At 51.0% G+C, this 22,864-nt stretch overlaps 6 protein-coding genes across 6 annotated transcripts; 4 read left to right on the forward strand and 2 right to left on the reverse strand.

The window, feature by feature from the left end:
* The first annotated feature begins 9 nt into the window (after nucleotides 1-9).
* ASPSYDRAFT_134266 (uncharacterized protein) lies at nucleotides 10-4,974 on the forward strand. Its single transcript, XM_040840668.1, has 3 exons — nucleotides 10-4,284; nucleotides 4,336-4,524; nucleotides 4,579-4,974. Exons 1-3 carry the CDS (start codon nucleotides 271-273, stop codon nucleotides 4,741-4,743), a joined length of 4,368 nt encoding a protein of 1,455 aa, XP_040700160.1. The 5' UTR covers nucleotides 10-270; the 3' UTR covers nucleotides 4,744-4,974.
* A 289-nt stretch (nucleotides 4,975-5,263) lies between these two features.
* On the reverse strand, nucleotides 5,264-6,869 carry ASPSYDRAFT_156137 (putative tRNA-specific adenosine-34 deaminase subunit Tad3; the record flags this gene model as incomplete). Its single annotated transcript, XM_040842529.1, has 3 exons — nucleotides 5,264-6,614; nucleotides 6,668-6,719; nucleotides 6,773-6,869. 3 exons carry the CDS (start codon nucleotides 6,867-6,869, stop codon nucleotides 5,264-5,266), a joined length of 1,500 nt encoding a protein of 499 aa, XP_040700161.1.
* Nucleotides 6,870-7,149: 280 nt separating this feature from the next.
* phoB (regulatory cyclin phoB) lies at nucleotides 7,150-8,960 on the reverse strand. Its single transcript, XM_040847472.1, has one exon. It carries the CDS (start codon nucleotides 8,692-8,694, stop codon nucleotides 7,525-7,527), a length of 1,170 nt encoding a protein of 389 aa, XP_040700162.1. The 5' UTR covers nucleotides 8,695-8,960; the 3' UTR covers nucleotides 7,150-7,524.
* Nucleotides 8,961-9,970: 1,010 nt separating this feature from the next.
* Nucleotides 9,971-13,054, forward strand: ASPSYDRAFT_91619 (armadillo repeat protein; the record flags this gene model as incomplete). The annotated part of the gene is made up of 3 exons (XM_040852518.1): nucleotides 9,971-10,268; nucleotides 10,323-12,016; nucleotides 12,068-13,054. 3 exons carry the CDS (start codon nucleotides 9,971-9,973, stop codon nucleotides 13,052-13,054), a joined length of 2,979 nt encoding a protein of 992 aa, XP_040700163.1.
* A 380-nt stretch (nucleotides 13,055-13,434) lies between these two features.
* Nucleotides 13,435-16,225, forward strand: ASPSYDRAFT_156142 (putative fructosamine-3-kinase; the record flags this gene model as incomplete). The annotated part of the gene is made up of 6 exons (XM_040842530.1): nucleotides 13,435-14,366; nucleotides 14,495-14,538; nucleotides 14,778-15,076; nucleotides 15,251-15,379; nucleotides 15,435-15,762; nucleotides 15,816-16,225. The coding sequence occupies 6 exons, from the start codon at nucleotides 13,435-13,437 to the stop codon at nucleotides 16,223-16,225; spliced, it is 2,142 nt and encodes a 713-aa protein (XP_040700164.1).
* Nucleotides 16,226-18,247: 2,022 nt separating this feature from the next.
* Nucleotides 18,248-21,782, forward strand: ASPSYDRAFT_91622 (DEAD/DEAH box helicase; the record flags this gene model as incomplete). Its single annotated transcript, XM_040852519.1, has 11 exons — nucleotides 18,248-18,357; nucleotides 18,412-18,733; nucleotides 18,807-19,501; nucleotides 19,557-19,658; nucleotides 19,704-19,933; nucleotides 19,981-20,014; nucleotides 20,064-20,257; nucleotides 20,317-20,453; nucleotides 20,550-21,382; nucleotides 21,430-21,580; nucleotides 21,642-21,782. The coding sequence occupies 11 exons, from the start codon at nucleotides 18,248-18,250 to the stop codon at nucleotides 21,780-21,782; spliced, it is 2,949 nt and encodes a 982-aa protein (XP_040700165.1).
* Between the last annotated feature and the right edge of the window lie 1,082 nt (nucleotides 21,783-22,864).

Consider the following 22,864-nt stretch of genomic DNA (forward strand, 5'->3'; position numbering starts at 1 on the left):
GAATTCACTTTCTCGTCTCCTCCGTTTCTCTCTCCTCTTCTTCTCTTGCTCCTCGCTCCCTTACCTTCCTCTTTGTACTATTTAGTTTCTCTTTTTGCGTTCTACCGGGTTTTTCTTTCCGTTACTGGTTTACAATTGTTTTAATTCCATCGAAGATCGTCGATTCTTTCATTCGCCTGTCTCTGCTGTCTCTCGAAAGAGAGCTCCTGTGGGAACACTGAGCTTGGTATCTAAATTGGTGGTCGCCTTTTAACACGGCGAGCGACTGAAATGTCCACCCCCAGTGATATTCAAGCTCTCCTGGCGAGCATAAAGTCTCGACCTTCTCCTTCGAGTACCCCTGCTCAGGATCCCGGCGTGGCACAGTATCCTCAGCATTACCCGCAGCATGGATACAGGCCGCAGCCGCCGCCCTATGACGGTCAGGGCTACGCGCACCCCCATCTGCATCAGCAGGCCTACCACCATCCCTCGGTTTCGTCGGCCTTGCAGAGCCCCTCTCCGGTCAACAATCCTCCTCGTCACCCATCGGATATCCTGAGCCCCAATGTCGCCACTCCGGGCGAAGCGTTTCCGCAGCATCAACCCCAGCCTCAGAACCCTGACCGCTCCGTTAACTTGTTGAACTTGCTGAAGTTCAACCAACAGGGTGCTGGCCCTCCTCAGCAGCAGGCCCCTGCAGCTGCAGAACAACCTGTTCATACACACCCATCGGCTCCCATCCCAGAGGATGCTTCGAGGTCTCACGCGAGAAACATCTCTGCGTCTGACCTGGTAGCTACTCTTTTTGGCAAACAGGGTCAATCTACTACTGCTAACCCGGGCCAGCAAGCGGATCAACCCGCTGCCGAAAGCCCTTCCTCTGCCGAAAAACCACAAGATATGCTACTGCGCCTGCTCAACCGGCCCAGGTCAGGCCAGGAATTGTCTGATGCTGCTGTCCAGTCTCCTGGTTCTATCGCATCTCAGAAGAATACGTTCTTGGAGTCCGGATTGGGACGTTCGACACCGCCAACGCAGGGTGCCGTGGAACCGACGGGTTTTGCTTCTGTGAAATCGGACAACCCAACCCCATCCGGCAACGAAACCATCTTCGCGCACGTTAATCCGTTCGAGCAACTGGCGGCGGTCTCGCGGAACCGAACTCCTCAGCCTAATCTTCAAGATGAGAGCCCGGCTGTTGAGATTACGAAAGACGAGAAAGTGAACGTGACTACTGAGTTCCAACCTCAGCACGCCCCACAAGCTGGTGAAAACGCGCGCCCGAACCCTCCTAGTTTGGATGGACACCAAAAGGAAGCCGTTACAAATGTTGTTGACAGGCTCGTAGAACAGATTACTCGGGACGTCGATGAGTCTTACGAGAAGTTGACTCAGGTGAATGGTTCTCCAGCGCCAGCGCTGCAGGAAGATAGTGTTAGAACCTGTGTGATGACCACTGAGTCTACTGTTCAGGATTCCAATGGTGAGGCAGAAGTCGTGAAAGAAACTATCGAGGAAGTTGCTGCTACCGCAGGAGTGAAAGAGAATTCCAACGGCAATGGGGAGGCATTGGCGGATAGTTGGGAGAGCGCCGAAGACAGTGCTGAAAAAGATGAAGAACGCGTCGTTCCCGTACACAACTTCCCCCTGAGGCCATTCATATCGATCGTTGTCAAGCCGTATGCTGGGAAGCTCCCGGCTTTGCGCGACGATGGGATCATGGACATTGCTCGATTGAAGAAGGACTTTGATCAGCTCGACCGTTCGTTGACTTCTGCTACTCCCGACTATATTGTCTACGCTCTTGCCAAAAACGGAGGAATGAGAATTATTCGCCAAGACGATGGAAGCGACAAGCAGGTGCTCCGCTCCACTCGTGACCGTGTGTTTAATGTTGCGGTATGCACATCGCAGTCTGCCGGCGGGTCTTCCGAAGACCAAGCCGTTCTCGGAATTGGTGTTAGCGGTGCGGTATATTGGGTTTTGATTTCTCGAGGAGATAAAGATCTTTTTGAGCAGGATGCCTTGGAGAGTGAAAGTCTCATCTTCCCACCGTTCCCGGCTTCTGACGAGAACACCTCCGGTGGCCAGCTGAAAACGCGGGCCAAACGGAGCTCTCAACACCCGGGTTTTTTTGCGATTGGGCGAGGCAAGAACATCTATGTAATCTCTCCACAAGCTGCTGCAAACCCTACTTACGGCGTCTTGGGCAACAACCGAACTGTGAATACTGAAAAATTCTTCAAGGAGCGCGCTTTGAAGATTTCAACCGGAAAGGCCGGGAAGGACTTTGTGTTTAGTGCTGATGATACCGTCATTGCTTCGCTCGATAAGACCGGTCGCCTTCGTTTCTGGGATATCCGCGAAGTGGTCAACAACCCAGACACCAGTATCAATGCTTCTGAGGTCCGCATCCCGTTGAGCACTTTTGTGACTGGCTCTCCTACCGAGAAGTCGTGGCCAACATCCGTCCTTTTCATGGACAAGTTGCGCCCTTATGTGAAGTCGATGGCGCTCCGTTACGTTCTTGTTGGATTGAAGCAGAATCACACCTTGCAGCTCTGGGATATTGGGCTAGGCAAGGCAGTGCAGGAGCTCAAATTCCCGCACGAGAATGAATCCGACGCCATCTGCAGTGTTGCGTATCACGCGCCGTCTGGAATCCTTGTTGTCGGACACCCGACTCGGAATTCCATATACTTTGTCCATTTGTCCGCTCCGAAATACAACTTACAGTCCATGTCACAGGCGTCATTTATCAAACGTGCCGCAGAGAAGGACAACACCCTTCCCAAGCCGGAATCAACCGCTTGTCTCAGCGGGATACGTGAGATATCTTTTGCATCAAAAGGCCAAATTCGCAGTCTAGACCTTCTGCCGATTACAAAGGCAGCCGGCGAGGAAAGCGGCCTCTTCGAACTTTACGTTATGCACTCTCGTGGCGTGACCTGCCTTAACATCAAGAAAGAAGACCTCGGCTGGAGCCAAGACAACAGAATCGTTCGCCCCGTTAATGCTCTTGGTGAGGGTCTCATTGAAATTGCTGATCTCCAATCCTTCCCAACCTACGTTGCAGACGATTTTTCTGTAAACGGTGACTCCACCGGCACTCCCACAAAGGTGGCATCAAAGGACTTTGTGAAGGCTACCCCGGAGCCTACCGCGGAGGATAGCGCGAGTGCCGGTGCTGGACCTAGTGCTCAACGCACACAATCTCCCACGAAGGCTGCGCCCAAGAAGAAGCAGGTTGATGAGCCCGTGGAAGCAGCATCCGCGGGCCCGTCTGAAAAGTCCGAGAAAAAGAAGAAGAAGAAGGGAGCTGCTGCCGCGAGTGAACCTACAAAGAAGGAACCTCTCTCGACGGTTGACCAGTTTAATCGTGAAGCGCCGAAGGCTGTGGCGAGTGCACCCAAACCAACCGTCGCAGGAAATGGTGTTAGCGATTCTCACGAGACCTGGAATAAACATATCGAGGCATTGCAGGATGGAGTCACCTCTGAATTCAACAAGAGTCTCGGTCGTGAACTAGAAGGATTATACACTCGGTTTGATGAGGAGCGGCGCAGCTGGGATGCTGCCTTTGCTTCCAAGCAAGACCAAGTTTTGCGTATGGTATCGAGCACGCTCTCCGAAAATGTGGAGAAGAACCTTGCCCGGATTGTCACCCAGAGCGTCCAGTCTGACGTGGTCCCCGCACTTGGAGACCTTACTTCTGCCGCTGTTAGCAAGCAATTGAACACTGTACTGTCTCAACAGTCTGGTGGTGTCATTTCCCGTGAACTGCGGCAGTCTCTTCCTGACTCGGTTTCCCGCGCTCTGCAACAGCCCGACGTAATGAAAGTTGCGTCGGATGCTGTGAGCCAGAAGTTGAGTACTCAAGTAGAGAGCCAGATTTCCAAGACTGTGCATGATACCCTTGCGCCAACCTTGAAGAATGTCGCTCTCCGGGCAGCGGAGAAGGTCGGAAACGACGTGGAGAAGCGTATGCAGACTCAGATAAAGCAGCATGAAGCACAACGCCAAGCTGATGCCGCCAAAATCGACCAACTCACTGCCCTGGTTCGTGGCATGTCGGATACTGTTGCCTCCATGGCTGCTGCACAGACTGGATTCCAGCAGGAGGTCCTGCGCCTGAACCAGATTGTTTCTGCGCAGAACGAAACCGGAGCTAAACAAATCCCTGTGAATCAACCAGCAGTCGCGCCAGCTCCGTTCAACGAAGCGTCCAACCCTGAAGAAAGAGAGATTGCAGAAATTACACAGTTGATGCGCGAAAGGAGATACGAAGAAGGCTCAGTCAAGGTAATTTTTTTTTTTTTTATTCATTAATACAAGGTTTCTAACTTGCACCAGTGGCTTCAATCTGAGCAGCAGGCAGATCTCTTCGATCGCCTCTTTGTCCACATGAACCCGTCCTACTTGAACGCACTTCCTCCCATCGTGGCACTGTCCGTTGGTGTGGCGGTTACATCCTCTTTGCAGACAAATGCCATGGAACGTCTCACATGGCTCGAGGTTGTTCTTCAGACAGTTAATTTGAGGGCAAGCACACACCGTTTACCCGAGCCAACCTTGTTCGATACTGACTTCTATTAGGACTCCGATATTCAAGAGGTCGCACCCAAGATCATGGACATTCTGATCGCTCGCCTGGATGGTCTCTACATGACTGTCGCCAAAGAGGCACCTCACAGCGCCATTCTCCGCAGGATCCCCCCGCTCGCTCGTCGGGCTACCGATCTCCGTAATCTCCGTGGTTAAGGGTATCGGAACCAGTAATAGTGACGTGCATGTTGAATGCGTTCTGCATATGGATCTGTAATGATGGTTATGAATCATGCATCGGCGCACTACAATCAACATGAAGGTGATATGCTTGATTTTTTTGCTGTCTTTAACGCATAATGTGACAGGGAATACATGGCATGGACATTTGCTATGATCATTGCGATGGCATATTGGGGGGTGTTAGTTATGATGGTCATAATGAACTTTTTTTTTTGACTTTGCATGCCTTCAAATAGTAATCACTCGGCTATAATTGCCTGCGGCTGCCTCTCAACTAGACGAGAACTTATGATGGTCAGTGAAGGTTGAGATTCTAATAGGCTATCAGTTACAGCGGGTTCTCACAGTAGATAAGACATGTATGTGGTTCGCAATTATAAGGCCCACTACATAAAATGCAATATAATATTAATACAATAAATGCTTTCCCACTCACTCCTCACCGGACTCCAAACAAAAACCCACGAATAAAAGATAGAGTAAATAGAGTCGATCATGCATAAAATGCAACCGCCCCCTTAGTAGCCGGAGTCATATCTCCAGACTCACCGTCCTCAACAAACTCAAACCCCAGTGCGCGCCAGTTCAGCTCCTTTCTCCAGTGGAGGCCATAATATAATCGATCCTGCATCTTTTCTTTCTGGTCATGCCCTGGTCCGCTGTCTCCCTCAAGTTCGTTCGCCTCATCAGTAACAGGTACAGGCGCGACGACAGGCTCAGAAGCAAGACCTCCCGTAACCATCCTCCCACGTTGCGGAAAGACAACAGAGCGGAACCGCGACAGGAGAATGCCCATGGAACAGCACAGGCAAGGTTCATGTGTCAAGTACACATCTAGGTCGGTACAGAGGTATCCACCCTGCGAGCGTGGACGGATTCTCGGCTCTGCTTTCTCCCCTCCTGCAGAAGTCGAGATGGGGACAGCTTGCGAATTATTGTAGCCAGTCTTCTGGTATTTCTCCGGGACGCCTGGGGTTGTATCTCGCGTGTCAGGCTCGGGCTCCGGAGCTGTAAGGTCCGTTTGCGAAAGGAAGTATGATTCTAACGGAGATAAAGATGGCTTATCGTTTTCTGCATCTGGGTCCCCAGCCCGTCTTTTGTATGCGATTATCTCGGACGCGCGCATGAGCGCGTGCAGATCCGGGCCTCCCTCGAGGTCTGCGTCGTATGCCTTCGTAGCTGGGTTTGGGCCTTCCCCAGTATGTAATTCAGCTGTTGAAGGACATCCGGCTTCGGAACGAGAATACCGCGCGTCGCCGGCTACAGCGACGATTGCATCCGCCCATTTGGTGTCCATGTCGTCTCCTGCATCTAGGATTCTTGAGATGATATCCGGGTCAACGACTACGGCGCCGACACCGCGGCCTCGACCGGATTGTTCTGCTTCCTCAGCGACCTTGCGCGCAAAGGCTAGATACCGGCCTGCATCTGGTTGAATAAACTCGCGCGTGCGGTTCAGGACCTGAACTGGGGGTGAGACTGTCGCACGCGCAGCGGCTGGGTTGTAAACGACCGGCCATAATTCCTTGGACCATTTCTCGGCCTGCGCTTGGCCTAGTGGTGGGAGAGTGGGAACTTTAACGGTGTGCAGCTTGACCTGGCCTGCAGGATCTGAAGACTGTGACTCGGAGGTTTCTGGTGTCGGGACGTAGGGCGCGAGGAGTTCTTGTAGACGGTTTACGTCCGGTAGAGGCGGTGATATCAAGACAAATATAGTCTGCGGCGAAGGGTTGTCGTTTAAGAGAATCGGGTGTAGAGGTTCCGGGAGGTTGCCTTGCTTCGCGAATCGGCGGAGATGGTTCATGGGACGGGTAGCATCGCGGGGAAAGGCAGCATCAAGGACTCTATACTGATCAGCACCTGATGAATAAAGATAAAGATTCGCCAAGCAACTCACTTTACGACCTTCGCGGCGCTTTTCACATTCACCCCCGCAACATAGGCGTCCCCTTGGACCCATTAGATCAGGTTGTGATGCTATCAAAACGGTCAACGTACATACCGTATTCCTCTACAGGTTGAGTTTCTTGTACAGTTTTTATAGGCGTTACTTCGCCTACAAGAGGCTGCACGTTGCGAATGGTCTCCTGGGCATCCATGGGCTCGGGAGGGGGAAGAAGTTTCAGAGATTGCAAACTTGGCCCAGCCGGCTAATGAGAGTCAAGCACGGGGAGAGCGACGATAGGTGCGGATGGGCTCAATATCATGACATCTGGATATGTGTATTTAGCAGCATTGGCTATCTGGCTTTGATTGTTTTTGGCGGAATGGATAAAGATTGAAGTTATCCCCGCTGCAACCCTGTACCCTAAAACCTAAGCCCTATGAACGCTGTAGTTGCCTTAGGCATAAATTACGTCACAAAGTCGTCTTCTTTTTGCCAGGAAGCAGCGTCTTTTATTAAAAGAGTAGTTGTACAAGAAATAGGAGATTGATAAACAGATGAAATTATTATAATAGAGTTGATATTCAAATACGGTAAGAACAGGAATCTCAAAAGGCCGCCCTGCTACCTGAAACGCCGAGAATGAAGTTGTACAGAACCCAGAGGGATATAAACACAGGAAAATGAAACGTGAATATGTGGAATCGTAAGCAGAATTAGGATAAAGCCCCAGTACATGACTCACTCTCCGTCGAGCGCTCTAATGCATGCAGACAAACTCCATGTCCCCTATATGTGTGCTATTTCCGGTTGTTGCAGCGGCCGGTCGTGAATACCAGTCACAAAAGAAAGCCGTTTTGTTCGCCCAATCAGGCATTCGATTGGATCTCATACCCTTCGCACCTTTCTGCCAGGCTCTGATAGTAGTCATTAAGAACCTCGGGTTGAGGGACGATGCGCCACTCGACTCGGAAAAGAAATTCTAGTTCAAGGAGGGCCAATTCCGTCATACTGATTCCTCCAACCCGCGCGTAAGTTTTGTTGGTCCAGAAGCTATCGCTGAGTCCTTTGGACGCGACAGTCGCACTGGTAATCAGAAACCGGTGGATTGTCAAACTCGAGACAGTAAAGGCTGGGTATAGCGCACAAAGCCGGTCGATGTAGTACACCATACTTAGCAAAATGGGCGGGGACAGGGTCGCGTGAGTCGTGAGTCGTTGTAAGTAGTCATGCACAGATATTCGAGGTGGCGAGCGTGAGTGAAAACGTGTCAATCGACCCTGGTGCAAGGGTATCTTGTCATTGAACCGAATGAGCTCCAGCAGCATACTCGAGATCAGGACAACCAGGTCCTTGGGGTCCGCAAATTCATAACGAGCCGGAAGGCATTTAACAGCAGGCTTATCAGAGCGTAGTCTTTTCGACTGCGAACGCTCGAGGTCTAGATTCTCCAGCTCCGCTGCCGCTGCACGGCTAGGAGGAGAATCATTTGGGCCGTTACGTTTGTTGGACCCAGCGGTGCTGGTTGGTGCCGGCATTGAGGGCACCTGCGAGCTCTGGGGAGGGGGGGTTGGGGCCGGAGGGCCAGATGCAGGAACAGACGAACTGTTACTGGCAGGACGGTCGGGGTAATCGGGGAGGGCGGCGTTAGGGCCGGGAGCAGCAGCGGGCGCAGCTATAGCAGACTCGGAGGCGCTAATTCCGCCCCCAAGGGAGGTCTGCCCAGCGGACATACGACCGCAAGGAAGATCCCCTGAGGGCCAAGCAGTCGGAGTAGAAACCGAATGCCTCTTCAGAGCTGACCGGAGCTCTTCAATGGCCACACGAGAGGAGCGGGGAGTGAAAGAACTACCGGGCGCAGCAGATCGATCGGCGGCAGAGTCATAATGCTGGCTATGATAAGCAAAGGCAGCTGACGTCGACGACAGGCGGCGCGAGAAGGAAGTCGAACATGGAGAGAGAGGAGGTTGGGGCTGGGAGGTGGAAGGAGAGGAGGGAGAGGGCCGAAGGGCGGAGGGCGAGGGCGAAGAAACTAACATCTCCGCCCAGCAGGTTCACCACGTGGGCGCAGGACTGAACGAGGTTGCTCGAGATTGGCAGACGCTGTGAGACCCAAGACCGGAACTATTGCATTTGGTGTCGTGCACATACTCATCGTGCTGATCCCCTACTCAAGACACGGCAGTGAGCAGATGCGACGATAATGAGGAAGATAAGTGTCAGGATGGTTGATTTCAGAAGAGAAGAATCATTCCACTTCTGCCAGTCACACTGTGCCCTGTTGTGAAGTCTCTGAAAATTCGTGCCGTTCCGTATTGTAAGGTCGAGACCCGGCAAAAGGAAACTCCCCCTTAATTGAGTTTAGTGCTTAGACTTCAGCCAATAATATTCATTAACAAGCGCTTTTCCGGCAGCGCCGGTCGTATGGAACGTCCCCAATACATGCGTACGCAGGCCTGGCCGGCAGAGTCAGCCGGGCTGTGGACCAGGTTTGATGAGAGCCTTTCGTCACTGGCGCACTCTGCTATAATTGGCAGATTAAGGACTCGATGCGGTCGGATCCCCAGACATGAACCAAGGAACTTGGCCCCGGGGAACTCACCTGCCAGACCAGCTGACATGCCGCTCAACCGTCAATCAGAGACGACAATTCCTCTTGTATCTTTGAGGGCCGTGCGATTTGACGGAGTTATCAGATCTTCAGATCACTTCCAAGCTGGGGACTGCCTGTGCAGCTTCAGCCCTTTCAGGTGCTGTTTCAGTGCCTAACGCGCTAAGCAGTCCTGCAACCTGCACTCTGACAGTAAGGCTGAGTCACGTGATTACTGCATTGGTTAGTAATCACTGTAATTATCATGTGACTATCACCTGATGTTTTTTCGAATGCGGTAAAGCATGTCCGTCCGTGCCAAGACCTGCGGTCTCGAGTGTCGACTTGCTCTCAAGTCCCAATGAACTGGTCAATCTCTGTGTCGACTGTCTCTTTCTGTGTTTCACAGTCTGGCGTTGTTTTTTTTCATGATAGATGTGTTTATATTTATACAACTTGCATCATCCGTTAGTCTTGCTTAGTTGTTGCATTGGTGACTTGAATTCCAAGCTACAGTCTTGAATTGAACTCCGGAATCGCATCCGCCCATCAACGACCTCACCTCCGCACTTCTCCGTATCATCACTACTTACAGTGCGCCATCATCACCCATCATTTCCTCGGACTATTAAACGCCCTTGACAACCTAACTGCTCCATATACTTCAGGCGAGCCAGACTTTACCCGCTGCCGGGTTCACTTCCGGGAAGTGGTGATATCGGACCATGACTCGCGCTGAGACGCCGCCCATCCTCCTCCAGCTACAAAATGCGGACACCTTGTCCTCACAAACTGTTGCTTTAAGGGACCTGAAAAACGAGACAATCGGCCATGACCAACGCAAGGAAACCTGGGTGCAGTTAGGGCTTATCCCCGTATTGGCCAACGTTCTTGCGTCTCGGACTGTCGGCAAAAGCGCTGGGCTCCAGAGTGATTCCAAACACCGGGAGCTACCAGGCTCTAGGGAAGAGGGGGACGATGCCTGCTTACAGGCAATCATTCTTCTTGGCAGTTTAGCGCAAGGTATGTTGGCGGGCTTGATGAGTATTCGCAGCTATGTTACTGACGTCAGAACAGGGGGTGTGCCGTTCCTATCCCCGATCCTTTCAAGCAACATACTTCCCATACTCCTCTCCATCTTATCATCGCCCGATTGTCCTCAATCCTTCATTCTTCCCATTCTTCGAATCCTGAATAGTGTGGCTGACCGGCTACCACTACAAAGTCAGCAACAATGGCCGAAGGATACGCGGTTGGCGGACCTTCTTTTCTCAACAGAGCACATTGGCTGCTTGGCACGTATCATCGGACAGGACTATAGTACCCATGGCCGCCTAGCGTCGATCGAGCTTGCTGCGGGTCTCATTGGGAAGCTATGCACAGAGGAAGCTCACAAGGCAGTTTTGGCGGACTGCGGGGTGTTGGATGCCCTGGCAGTTAAGGTCGCGTCTTTCATAGTTGCCCAAGGTTTCGTGTTTCCAGGTGCTGAGCATCATCTAGAGGATCCAGGCGCGCTGCGTTCGTTGCCGTCACCTGCTCCCCGTTCTGCTAAACTCGCACCCATCCTTCGTGCAGTGACGGTCATCATTGAGCAATCTAAATGGCGGGCAGAACACTTCCTTTCGTCTCCTGGTATAGTGACTGTATTCCCACGACAAATACCCGAGTTTGCTCCATCCGATATCAAGAAAGGACCCTGGGGCTCCACGTATCTTTCCGGGACAGCGGTACCGCGGCATCTTGGGGGCACGCCTTTAGAGTACCTCCTTCCATCGGTTCCCCTGACACAGCTCAAATCCCCAGCCAGCTCTTCAGGTTTTCCGCCACTAGGCCAATATGGGCATCAACGTCGACAAAGTCACTCCTTTCCTACTCCGCTCTCCAGTTTTGACTCACCATCAGCCGAAGATGATGAAAATCCCGTTGTTCCGTGGCTGTTATATCTTGTCCGTGCGGAAAATGGCATGGCTCGTCTAATGGCAGCCCGCCTCGTGACTGTACTTTGCCGTCTGGGGCTTACAAAAAAACACAGAGTTTCAATGCTTTGTTATTTGCTGATTCCGATTCTGCTTCGCATGCTTGATAAGGACTACGATGCATCTGAAGATGGGGTTCAGTATGGTGGCCTTATTCCATCAACAAAACGCATTCAAGAAGAAGCCCCCGGTGTACTTGCTGCCCTGGTCGTCGATGACCAAGAATTGCAGAAACATGCGGTTGAGGGAGATGCAATCAAACGGCTTTCTCAACTTCTCAAGGAAACATACAACCCCGTTCATGAGCCGTCACGATCCATGTGGCACGCAGAAGAGCAGCCAACCGCCGAAAGCCTTAAAGAAAACCCGCCAGAGTGTCGACTTGGCCCCACTGGTTACTCACCCCTCAATTCCCATATAATGAGATATCGGGAGAATATTCTCAAGGCATTAGCTGCATTAGTGCCTTTCAAGGATGAGTATCGCAAGGCGGTCTGTGATAATGGAGTTGTCCCATATATCATTGATTCTCTCAAGCCATTTCCAAACACTCTACCAGCCGAACCTGGCCAAGGAAGCAGCACAGGTGAAGGAAACCCGACGCCGACTTTATTGGCAGCCTGTGGCGCTGCCCGAATGCTCACACGTTCAGTGAGCGTTTTAAGGACGAGTCTCATTGACGCTGGCGTCTCGACTCCTTTGTTTGTTTTGATTCGCCATCCGGATATTGAAGTGCAGATTGCGGCAACGTCTGTTATTTGCAACCTTGCGCTTGATTTTAGTCCGATGAAAGAGGTATATTTTCTAGGTCTTTTGTTTGCCAAATTACTAACAGAACTCTTGTAGGCAATCATATCTGCTGAAATACTTCCCATTTTGTGCGAGCATGCACATTCCTCAAACACTAAACTCCGGATTGAATCCCTATGGGCGCTGAAACATGTTTCTTATAATTCAAAGAGTGACGTCAAAATTAAGATTATTGATGGTCTGGGACCGGACTGGATAAAGCAGGTCATTTCTCAGGACCCGACGAGTGTCCTAGCTAAACGAGGACCTGACGAGGAGACAGACAGCAGCACTCCTGGTGGAATGAGTCGAGCCAACTCGGCTGGGGAGCGGGTCGACCTCCTGAACCCAATGGACAATCTCCAGGAGGGCGATGAGGAAATGGCTGATCCTCTGCCTACATCAAGAATCAGTCTGGATATGTTCCTTCCAGACACAACTAGACGGCGCAAGCTTGCACTTCACGGCGATCTCGATCAAACAACTCAAGCCCGTCGGGATGATATTGCGGCGCAAGAACAGACCCTTGACCTTTTACGCAATGTTGTCTGTGGGCCTGATGCACCGGAGATGATCGACCATCTCTTGAAGGCGATCGGCCAGGATTTTTTGCTAGATGCCTTAGCAGACAAATTGCGGCCTCGCTCCATCCAATTGCCACATCGGCGAGACTCGCCAAATCACCGCACTCTCCAGGTCCCAACCGAGATTCTGGTCGCGGTGACGTTCTTTATCATCCATCTTGCCGCAGGTCTCCCCTGGCATCGTCAGCTCATAGTTTCACACCGGGACCTTCTCCGTTACTTGATGGGCTATTTCAACCACAGTCACCGAGATGTCCGGACGAATTGCGTGTGGGTAGTAATCAACCTCACATATGAGGACGATGCCAGTGATCGAGAGGGTTGTCGGAAACGCGCCCTCGAACTGCGCGCCATCGGGGTGCTCGATCGACTAGCTAGTCTCGAGCATGACTCGGATCTCGACGTTCGAGAGCGAACCAAAACAGCACTACATCTGGTAAACTCGTTAACTCATTCTTAGCGTTTCTTGTAAATTATTGCCAGTTCTTGTTCCCACCCTGGCCAAACAATGGGTGGTCGGGTGCTGAACATCACGACATTTATGGTTGTACAAAATATAATGCCCTTGGAGCTGTTACCAAGAAAATATCTAGTTATTAACAGGTATTCTCTACCGTATACTGGACCTTCATTCCCCCAGAATGTTCAGGCCATCTTATCAGTTAGTTTATCTTATCGATAACTGGGGAATATAAATGAACAACGTCATAGGAACTAACGCTGGACCCCGAGACTTCTAATACAATCCAGGCACTTTCATCATCATCAATTCTTCTTTTCACTATCTCAAGCCGAAGAATACTCCCCACATAAACTATAAACTAAATCATACTTAGAGCCATGCCTCCAGTCCCGACTTCCATTCTTCGCGCCCTCTCTATCTCCGACCCCTCCAAGGCCTCCCTCTCCACAGCAGGCCTAGGCTCTGGGTTCACAACCACGGGGGCAATAAAGGCCACAGTCCCAGGCGCAGACGGGCAAGATGAAGAACGCAAATACTTCGTTAAAACTTCCGCCGATGGCAACGCCGCAAAGGAGATGTTCGAGGGCGAATATGAGTCCCTCAACGCCATCGCGGACGCAGTGCCCGGATTCTGCCCACGCGCGATAGCATGGGGCCCGCTTGAAGAGGGGAAGGGGAAGAGCTACTTCCTGGCGACGGAGTTTTTGGATCTAAGAGCCAGTGGACGTGGCGGTGAGTCGCTTGCGCAGAGGCTGGGGAAGCTGCATTCTACACCGGCGCCGGTGAATCCAGACACGGGGAAGAGGATGTTTGGGTTCCCTGTGCCGACATTTTGTGGAGATACGAAGCAGCCTAATGTTCCGCGTGAAAGTTGGGCGGATTTCTATGCGAATGACCGGCTGCTGACGATACTGGCGACGTCGGAGAAGCGGAATGGAAAGGATGCTGGGCTGAGGAGCTTGGTTGAGCAAACGGCGGATACGGTTGTCCCTGCGCTACTTGGAGATGGACACCTCGGGTATGATAAGTCTGGAAAAGGGGAGGGCATCGTTCCTGTGGTTGTTCATGGGGATCTCTGGAGTGGAAATGCGGATCGGGGTCGGATTGTGGGGAGTGGGCGGAAGGGCGATGAGGAGGTTGGCGATGTTGTTTATGATCCTTCCGCTTGTTATGCTCATAGCGAGTTCGATATCGGGATTATGAAGATGTTTGGAGGGTTTGGATCCGCGTTCTTCAATGAGTATCATCGAATAGTGCCCAAGACAGAGCCGGCCGAGGAGTATGAGGACCGGGTCAGGCTTTATGAACTGTAAGTTCCATTTCCTTGGATGCATCTCTTCTAACAAATCTAGGTATCATCATCTGAACCATCATGCTATATTTGGAGGTGGATATCGATCTGGTGCTGTATCCATAATGGAAAAGCTTCTGAAGAAGTATGGCTGAGCGAAAATATACCTTGAGATTAGCGCCACTTGATTGTTGATATACTTTCGCACAACTTCTATAGATGAGCCAATACAATCTGACCCATTATAATCAATACGATCCAGCAATTTGGTTATTACCCTTTTTTTCTTTTCAGTATCTGCCAATTTCTATTCCTTCTAGCCTTGTTTAAAATTATTAGTGTCTGGTGAATGCGCCGACGCGGATAAACATTTTTACGTTATTATCACGTGTCAGCTCCAAGCTTCATCGCAGAATGAAAAGAACCAAGACATCCGCACTCGATCGGAGCAACCAGCGGTACGTTCTGGAGAGTATTTGTCGCGTCTGACACCCAGAATGGTCCCCGAACAGAAGCAAAACTCAAAGAATCCTCCCGGCTCCGACACGGCCCTGCCTGAACCCCCGCCCATCCACCCGTCCTTCCTCCAGGTAGCGAAGCCGTATATCTTCGAGCAAACCATCCAGAAATGCATGGCCTCCATGGCCATCAATCCTCTGCGCGAGGTAAACCTGCGCCTGCAGGGCGTCACCTGGATCGATAATGTTCGCCGCGAGCTTAATCTGTATGTGAAATCTCCTCTTTCCCACGACGGTTTACTAACGACACAGGCCCATTCGGACTTTTAACACAGCCGTGGTTTATTACCACAAGTTCCGCCTGAACCACCACGATTCGGAGTACAATAACATGGTACGATATGGGCTCTACATCTTACATTTTGGCGGAGTCTGACGGTTTAGGATGCTGCTGCGGCTTCGCTGTTTATCGCCTGCAAGATCGAGGACACGCTTAAGAAATCGCGTGAGATTATATGTGCCGCGTATAATCTGAAGCAACCACAATCCGAGCAAATCTCTCCAGATAACCAGGTATGATGCCAACCTAGCACAAGCTGAGTATTATCTAACACGGAATATCTCCTAGGTGCTCGATGAACCTGCCCGAGGCATCATCGGTTTAGAGAGACTTATGCTCGAAAGCTCTGGCTTCGACTTCCGGACGCGGCATCCGCAGAAAACGTTAATTAAGCTCGCTAGAAAATACGGCCTTGGACCACAATCGGAAGTATCAAACGTTGCCTACCGCATTTCGCAAGATCTCTACCGCACCTTTGCGCCGATTAAGCAGACCACATCCACAATGGCGTTCAGCTGTCTCGAGCTCGCAGGTCGTTTGCTAGAACAACGGATTGAAGATGTGGAGCTTGGAGTAGACTATGCGAAATGGAAAACAAGCCGGGAGGAGGTTATGGGTATGTTGGACATACGGGGAAAAAGCGACCAGAATATACTAACACTGATCTAGAAACCCTCCTAGATCTCCTTGAGCTGTACACTCACCACCGCAGCTCTACATCTGTCGGGCCTCACTTTCCTGCCGACCGATTTCTTACTGTGCGGATACCCCTGAACAAAGAAGCAGAAGAACAAAGGCTGCCACGCTACACCAACTCGACAGACGAAGGAAAATCTCCAAAAGACTCGCGTAAGGGACCAACAACTAATGGTTCGGCCAATAACGAGAAGAGTACGTCAACTGCCGGCTATCATCCTCTTATCCCAGCTACAGCGCACGGGGAACGCCCGAAAGCAGGAGAGAAGGGCCGAGACGCCGCTGTGCGGTTTATCGTTGATTCCGAGTACGCGGCGGCTGAGAAAGCTCGCGTCGCTGAGTATTTCAAGGTTGAAATGGAAGAGTATGAAGTGGAAGAATGAACGTCAGGTTATTTTCAACAATCTCCCGTCAGTCTCCGCTAAGCGCGCAGCGGAGCTTCCTTGACGCCGAATGGGATGTTCTGCACGGCTTTAGCCAGACCTCCGTGCACAAAGACAGCAAAGACCACTTGGCCATGAACCAATTTGCAATGGCCGGGAAGCTAGTCGGCTCGAAGCGCCGTGTGCACTATGCACATCAATCGACCTTTCCCGGTATTGCTTGAAAGATGCGTCGAGACACCGGAGGGTATCCCCTGGAACGCAAGTGAGCATATGGGGTCAAATTATGGGGTTTCCCGGATGAACTCTGTCTGATTAAATTTGGCCGCTGGTGTGCTCGGAGCTGGACCTGGACCAGTAAGAACATTCTACCGCTATACGTTGTTGGTGTAATCAGCGTACATGGCAAATGGCGGAACAAACATTCGGCCGCAGCTTTCAGCTGCACATCAGATCAACACAGCCGCTCGTTGCTCAAGCATCACGTCAGATTACCGTGAGCTGTCACTACTCTGCATTAAGAAAGAGAAAAAAGTGAAAAAAGAGCAGACATATATACTGTGTAAAGAGCCGACATTATAGAGAAAAAAAAAAATCGTGATATAGAGTTGAAAGGAGAGAGAAATAACCGATCACATCGAGTATACCGTACACTCGTGTTATCAATATATGGATTAAGGATTGCGCAGTCTAGACATGTCCCTAATCAATCCCAGACAAAGAAATGACGCTGGAGGATGCGATTGCCTGAGAGGTGGAGGTTTGAGGGCACTGGTCAATAAATGGAAGACTAGAATGAGTAATTGGCAAAGCTTTCTGTTACAGTTAAACCGAACACAGGCGTGCTTGGCGTGTTATTTATAAAACTTTACTTTTATAATACGCGGCTTGAGATAGGGTTAAACAGTAGATGCTGCCAAGGCGAACAAATCGATTGCCTTGGAAATTGCACGACACGCAACGACTTACAGAAAGCACTAGATGCGCTGCAGACCCGCGCTGGGCAGACGGATCAGAACCGAAGCAATCATCTACTATCTCAAGCATACGACCAAGCAATGGAGAGAATAAGCCAACCAGGGAGAGCGCGATTGAGCGCTGGCTAGGAATGTCCTTTCTTGGACTACAAAATACCACCGGCCAGGAAGATGGTCTCTGCATGCGTTAGCCTCATCACCGTTGACGATGAGAAAGCAGTGTCATCCGACCAGCGCATTATATCACGCAGGAGTGAGTACCTGTCCACCATCCCGGAGAGACATTGCTCGCCGAGGTACTATCAACAATTGCCAGAGCCTGCATGGGCCAATATAAAGGCTAGTAACAGCAATGGCGATACGCTTTTGCGTTTGGCTATCTGAATTCAACTTGTGAGTATCGCATGCCTGCTATTAATAGAGGGGCCAACGTCGATGCAGAGAACAAACATGGGGAGAGACTCCCTTGTCGGTTGCATTGGAGCTGGGCAATAAGGATATAATAGAAGTTGTTAATGTGGAGACCCAACAGAACTAATTTATCTTCCGCTCATACTCTTTGGGCTCAATTTGTCCTGCAAAGTGGGCGTGGATGTGGATAATGAAGAACATGTCTTGATGATCTCGCCCTGGAAGTTAGCCCTAAGTCAAAAGAATAACAGCAACCATATATCCGTTTCTCATCTAAACAACCACAAAACCACAAATTTACAGATCCGAGTTTATGGATTATGCGCCAACATATCAGAACAAATCGTAATCGCAGGTTAACTGCCTGGGAGTGGAGGACAAGGCTATGCGCCTGCAGGCATCATCGTCGAGAACAGGCTTATCTAAGCCCTGCCCTCAGCCTTGGGCGCGCTGCATCCCCGCAGCCTCAGCCTCAGCCTCGTGCTACAGAGTGAGGGGAATTAGACGTTTGATTTCCTGCTACCTAGTCTGTAAATTAACTCAATCGATCCTCCGTGGTCCTTGAATACGTGGGTTAAGTTGTTAGCGGGCAAGTACAACAGCACCACGGAAGAACCAACAACTGAAGCCAGCGATGTCTCTCAAGCGCCCCCTGAACACGACAGAGGAAAGAGATGGGGATCAGAATCTATGGCCGGATGACAGCCAGCGCGTGCGCGCGCGGCGTTCGGGGCCTGATTTGGGGTAGGGTTACTATCTTGTTTTACTATGGGGAGGATGTTGATATTACTGCACCAGGACAACAACGGATCCGACGAGCTATAACGGCATAGGGTTCTCCTACCAAGATGACCTTATCTCCTCAGGTGCCTTTGGTGGATCTGTGTCGGATATCATGTTTGATGATTCTTTCGACCTTGCCTCGACTGCGTTATTTGATTCCAGCCAGCAGCACTTGTTTTTGGGGCCTCCGTCTGAGAGCGTTGCGCTCAGCAGTACATCGTATACATCAACCCCCGTGGGGTTCACTACAGAGGGCGATGAAAACGTGGACATCGATATGAGCATGGGGGACGCAGATATGGCAGACCAAGGCAGCGAACTGATTTGTTACGGAGTGGTCAGTTTGTTTGTTTTGTTCGCCAATATGATAGCTTGTAACTGAAGCCGAGCTAACGAATAAGCATATCTAGATAATCAACGAGCGAGTCCGCCTTGTAGGAAAAGGCGCAACTATACAGGAAAAGATCTTGAAGCAAAAAGAAAGCAACATCAATATTGACCCCGTGCGGCCTCAACGCTTCAACATCGAGCGGTCCACCCAGAACAACCAGCTTTTCCTGACTTTCCCTGACGGGACCAGTTTCGGGTACCTGAGCAAGAAAATGACCGACGCCATGGGCGGTCTTCTGGATTTTCTGCGTTTAGAGCTCGAAGCGTTCGCACCGCTCAATGAGATCTCGGATGCTGTACTGCGAGCCGGGAAGGCGACTGAAGCGAAGTTTCGTGCAAATGTCAATATATATGGGCCGGAGGCTAGTAGGGACCGTGCGGGGAGGGCGCTCTCGTCGAGTGGACTGTTTCTCCAGGCTCCTGAGGTTTGGAGGCGAGATGTCCGATACGATAATCCGCATATGCTGCGGATGGAGGGGATGGAGGAGAGTGATGTCGAGGAAGTAGAAAGAGTGGAGGAGGAGGAGGAGGAGGAGGAGGAGGAGGAAGAGGAAGATGAACCTACAGAGGAAGAAGCTGGTGAGAGATTCGAAAACCCGCCTGATATAAACCAGGACTTCGAAGACACTATGGCCAGGGTTTTCGGATCGTTACAGCGTCAGAACGACCTGCATCGAGTTGAAGGGGGCGAGAACTTGAGTAGTAAGCTATATCAGTGAGTCTATGGAGTCTCGAATTGGATGGTCTACTACTAACCTGGGTCTGTCTAGACATCAGGAAGAGGCACTGGACTTCATGATCCAGCGCGAGACTGGGAATATCTCGGAGAACTACCGTCTGTGGAAGCCCAAAATGGTAGAGGGGGAGCAAATGTAGGGCATTCCATCCTTGGCTAGAACGACATGTTGACTATCCAGGTTCTGCCACGTCATTGTTCCCAATATCCACCAGCGAGAGGTACCAGATGAAAGTGGAGGAGGAATTCTCGCTGACGAGATGGGGATGGGGAAGTCACTCACGACGCTGGTTCTGATAGGAAAGACTATGAGAGAGGCACGTCAGTGGGTTGAGGAAGAGAAAGCCCTACCGGATGCTGTTCTCTCAGAGAAGCCCTGTCGAGCAACCCTGGTTATTGTTCCTTCGCGCGGTAGACCGCCCTGATCTGTATGTTCTGTATTAGGCTGACATTGATAGTGCTGATTACCACCTGGACAAGAGAGATTGAACGGTGGGCCGGTTTATACCTACGCTTAGAACTCAATGGCTAACAACTGCAGACACTTGAACGGATCCCTGGATTACTTGCTATACCATGGCCGAGGACGCAGCGAATGCGTAAACAAAATCGAGGAGAGAGACATCGTCATCACCACATACAACACACTGGCAAAAGAGCACAGCGCAAAGCTTCTTGGACAGGGGAAAAGCCCGCTGCACGATATCAAATGGTACCGAGTTGTGCTAGACGAAGGTCAGACTACTGCAACATTCAATGAGATGGTGATAATTATGATACTTATTCATGTACAGCACACTGGATCCGCCGTCGAGAGACAACCTTTCACAAAGCCGTCATCGAGCTCTCTGCAAAATCACGCTGGTGCCTCTCAGGCACCCCAATCCAAAACAGCCTGGCCGATCTGGCATCCCTCTTAGTCTTCATCCAAGTGCGGCCTTTCCAGGCGCAGCGACACTTCCGCTACTGGATATCCCAACCATTCGAGGACAAGGCACGCAGAGAGAAAGCGATTTAACGCCTAAAGAGCCTCTTAGAAGCCATATGCCTGCAAAGGAAAATAGAAAAGGCCAATCTGCCAAAACCGCAAGAAGAGACGCGGACCATTATATTCACACCCGAAGAGCGCGAGCAGTACCGACTCACCAACGCAGATATGGAGCGTTACTTTGCACAGCAGCCGAGCGAATACAAAGAGCGCGCATCTGCATTTGGCATGTTCCAGATTTTCCTTCAGCTGCGCAGCTTCTGCAACCATGGGACATACCAGCCGCGGTTCTCCTGGGCGAAGCGTAACTTCCTGGATGAGGAGGCAGACGATGTTCGCTCGCTGGCCAGGACGAGCTGGGATCGCTGCTTGGGTTGCAGACAGCCCTTGCCAATTATCACGCGGGAGCAGCCCCAGTACGTCGAGAAGTGTGGGCATGTCCTGTGCGAGGACTGCTGCAAGGGAAGTAACCGTGTACAGGCCGACGGGAGAAAACACTGTCCGCTATGTGAATCACTCCGGAGCCCTAATTCAAATCACTCCCGTGACGGTAGTTCTCTGCATAAAGAGGGATACTGCTCCAAGATGCAAGCCCTTGTTGAAGACGTACAAAAGGATATCGGGACGACGCAAAGGTTGGCCTCTGAAGCAGACTTCCATAACGCCGCTAATGCAATCGTAATTAGTATCATCTTCTCGTGTTGGACACGGACTTTGGACCTGATAGGGAGACATCTGAGGAGAGCAAAAATCCCATTTGCCCGCATTGATGGTAAAACACCGTCAGGGCCGCGTCAAACTATACTCGACAGTTTCAACAGCACCAAGTCTGTGCCTGTGCTGATCATGACAACGGGAACCGGTGCTTTTGGGTATGACTTCTAGCCCTTGAAGGGTAACGCAACTGACAGCAGTCAAGGTTAAACCTGCAATCAGTAAACCGAGTATTCATTGTCGAGCCCCAGTGGAACCCCAGTGTGGAAAGCCAGGCCGTTGCCAGGGCTAACCGTCTGGGTCAGTACCAGCAGGTCCGGGTTATTCGGTATCGGGTAGAAAATAGCATTGAGGAGGTGAGCTTACCAGCCAACCCCTGGAAATAGTGTGTGGACTAACCCTAAGTTCGCGTTTTAGCGCATGTACACGCAGCAGGCGAATAAGCAGACCCTCAGTCAGATGGAATTCGGGCGAGAGCTGCTAGCGGGTCAGCAGGAGGAACCCCAGGATCTGCCTATTATAGATCATTCAGGACTGCATGTCCCTAGTGCTGACTGAGTTATCTGACATGCACGGTGGAGGCTGACCTCAAGGTCATCTCCTATCTAGGTTGGCACTTGACCTACATTACATAGTATTCCATATCTTCCTCCAACTACCATAGTCACTACAAAGTGCAAGATATTTCAGTTCCAGAAATCACAGGCCTCTGAATGCCTAAAAATGCAGTACATTACAGCCACGGAAGGCTTTCCAGGCAGATTTTCAGCTTCTATGGCGTACATTGACCAGACCCTCCGACGGCCTAGAAACGCAGTGCTGCCCCACCGTAACTGAGGCCTTGCGTATAGAATTGTGATAGGTTGTTCCTTCGCCAACAACACCTCTGAGTGTCTAAAAATGCAGTGCGTCCACGACCGGACGACCAATAGGCTCATTACATAAAGTGGCAGTGTTGAAGCGGCCTAAATGCAGGCTGTGATAGGCTATTACACTCTCCTCCAACCCTCCCAGTGCCTAAAAATGCAGTACATCTGAGCCTCACGTCCCCCTCCTCCCCCCCCCCACACAATTATCTCATTCTTATTGGCCAGTTACACCACCATATGGCTGCAGTATTGATGCGGCTCTGGATGGAGACTATTATAGCCTGTTATACGCCCCTTCAGCCCTCCAAGAGCCAAGAAGAGAGTACGGTGACCCCAAGAACAGTGATGGTCCTGAATAAGACTTGATAGAGCTTGTCAGCTCAACCGCCAAACCAGAAAGCCATACCGTAATACACAGCTAGTGGCTCGCCAGAGATCGCCAACAGAGACTAAGGCCGCAGTGTAGTGGAGATCTTCAGCGAGCTAGCCAAAGGCAAAGACAGTGTTCCACTTGCCCGGCTCTCTGAGAGACTACAAATGCAATGCAGTGCATGCACCCAAGCTCAATAACGTTGCAGCAAGGCCCACACAGATATCCCCCGCCTTGGTCGGCCATTGCCCCCTCCCAACGAATCTAACATGCAGTGTTACTTCTCAAAGTCTTCTAGAAACATGTAAATCCATTCTATTCTCTAGCAATCTCGACGACATTAAAAGGGCACTGAAAAGGCTCAGAGCCCAGAGGCGGCGAAGTAAAAAAGAGAGCTGGAT

This window comes from Aspergillus sydowii (genome assembly GCF_001890705.1).
Source record: "Aspergillus sydowii CBS 593.65 unplaced genomic scaffold ASPSYscaffold_9, whole genome shotgun sequence".
Classification (NCBI taxonomy): domain Eukaryota; kingdom Fungi; phylum Ascomycota; class Eurotiomycetes; order Eurotiales; family Aspergillaceae; genus Aspergillus; species Aspergillus sydowii.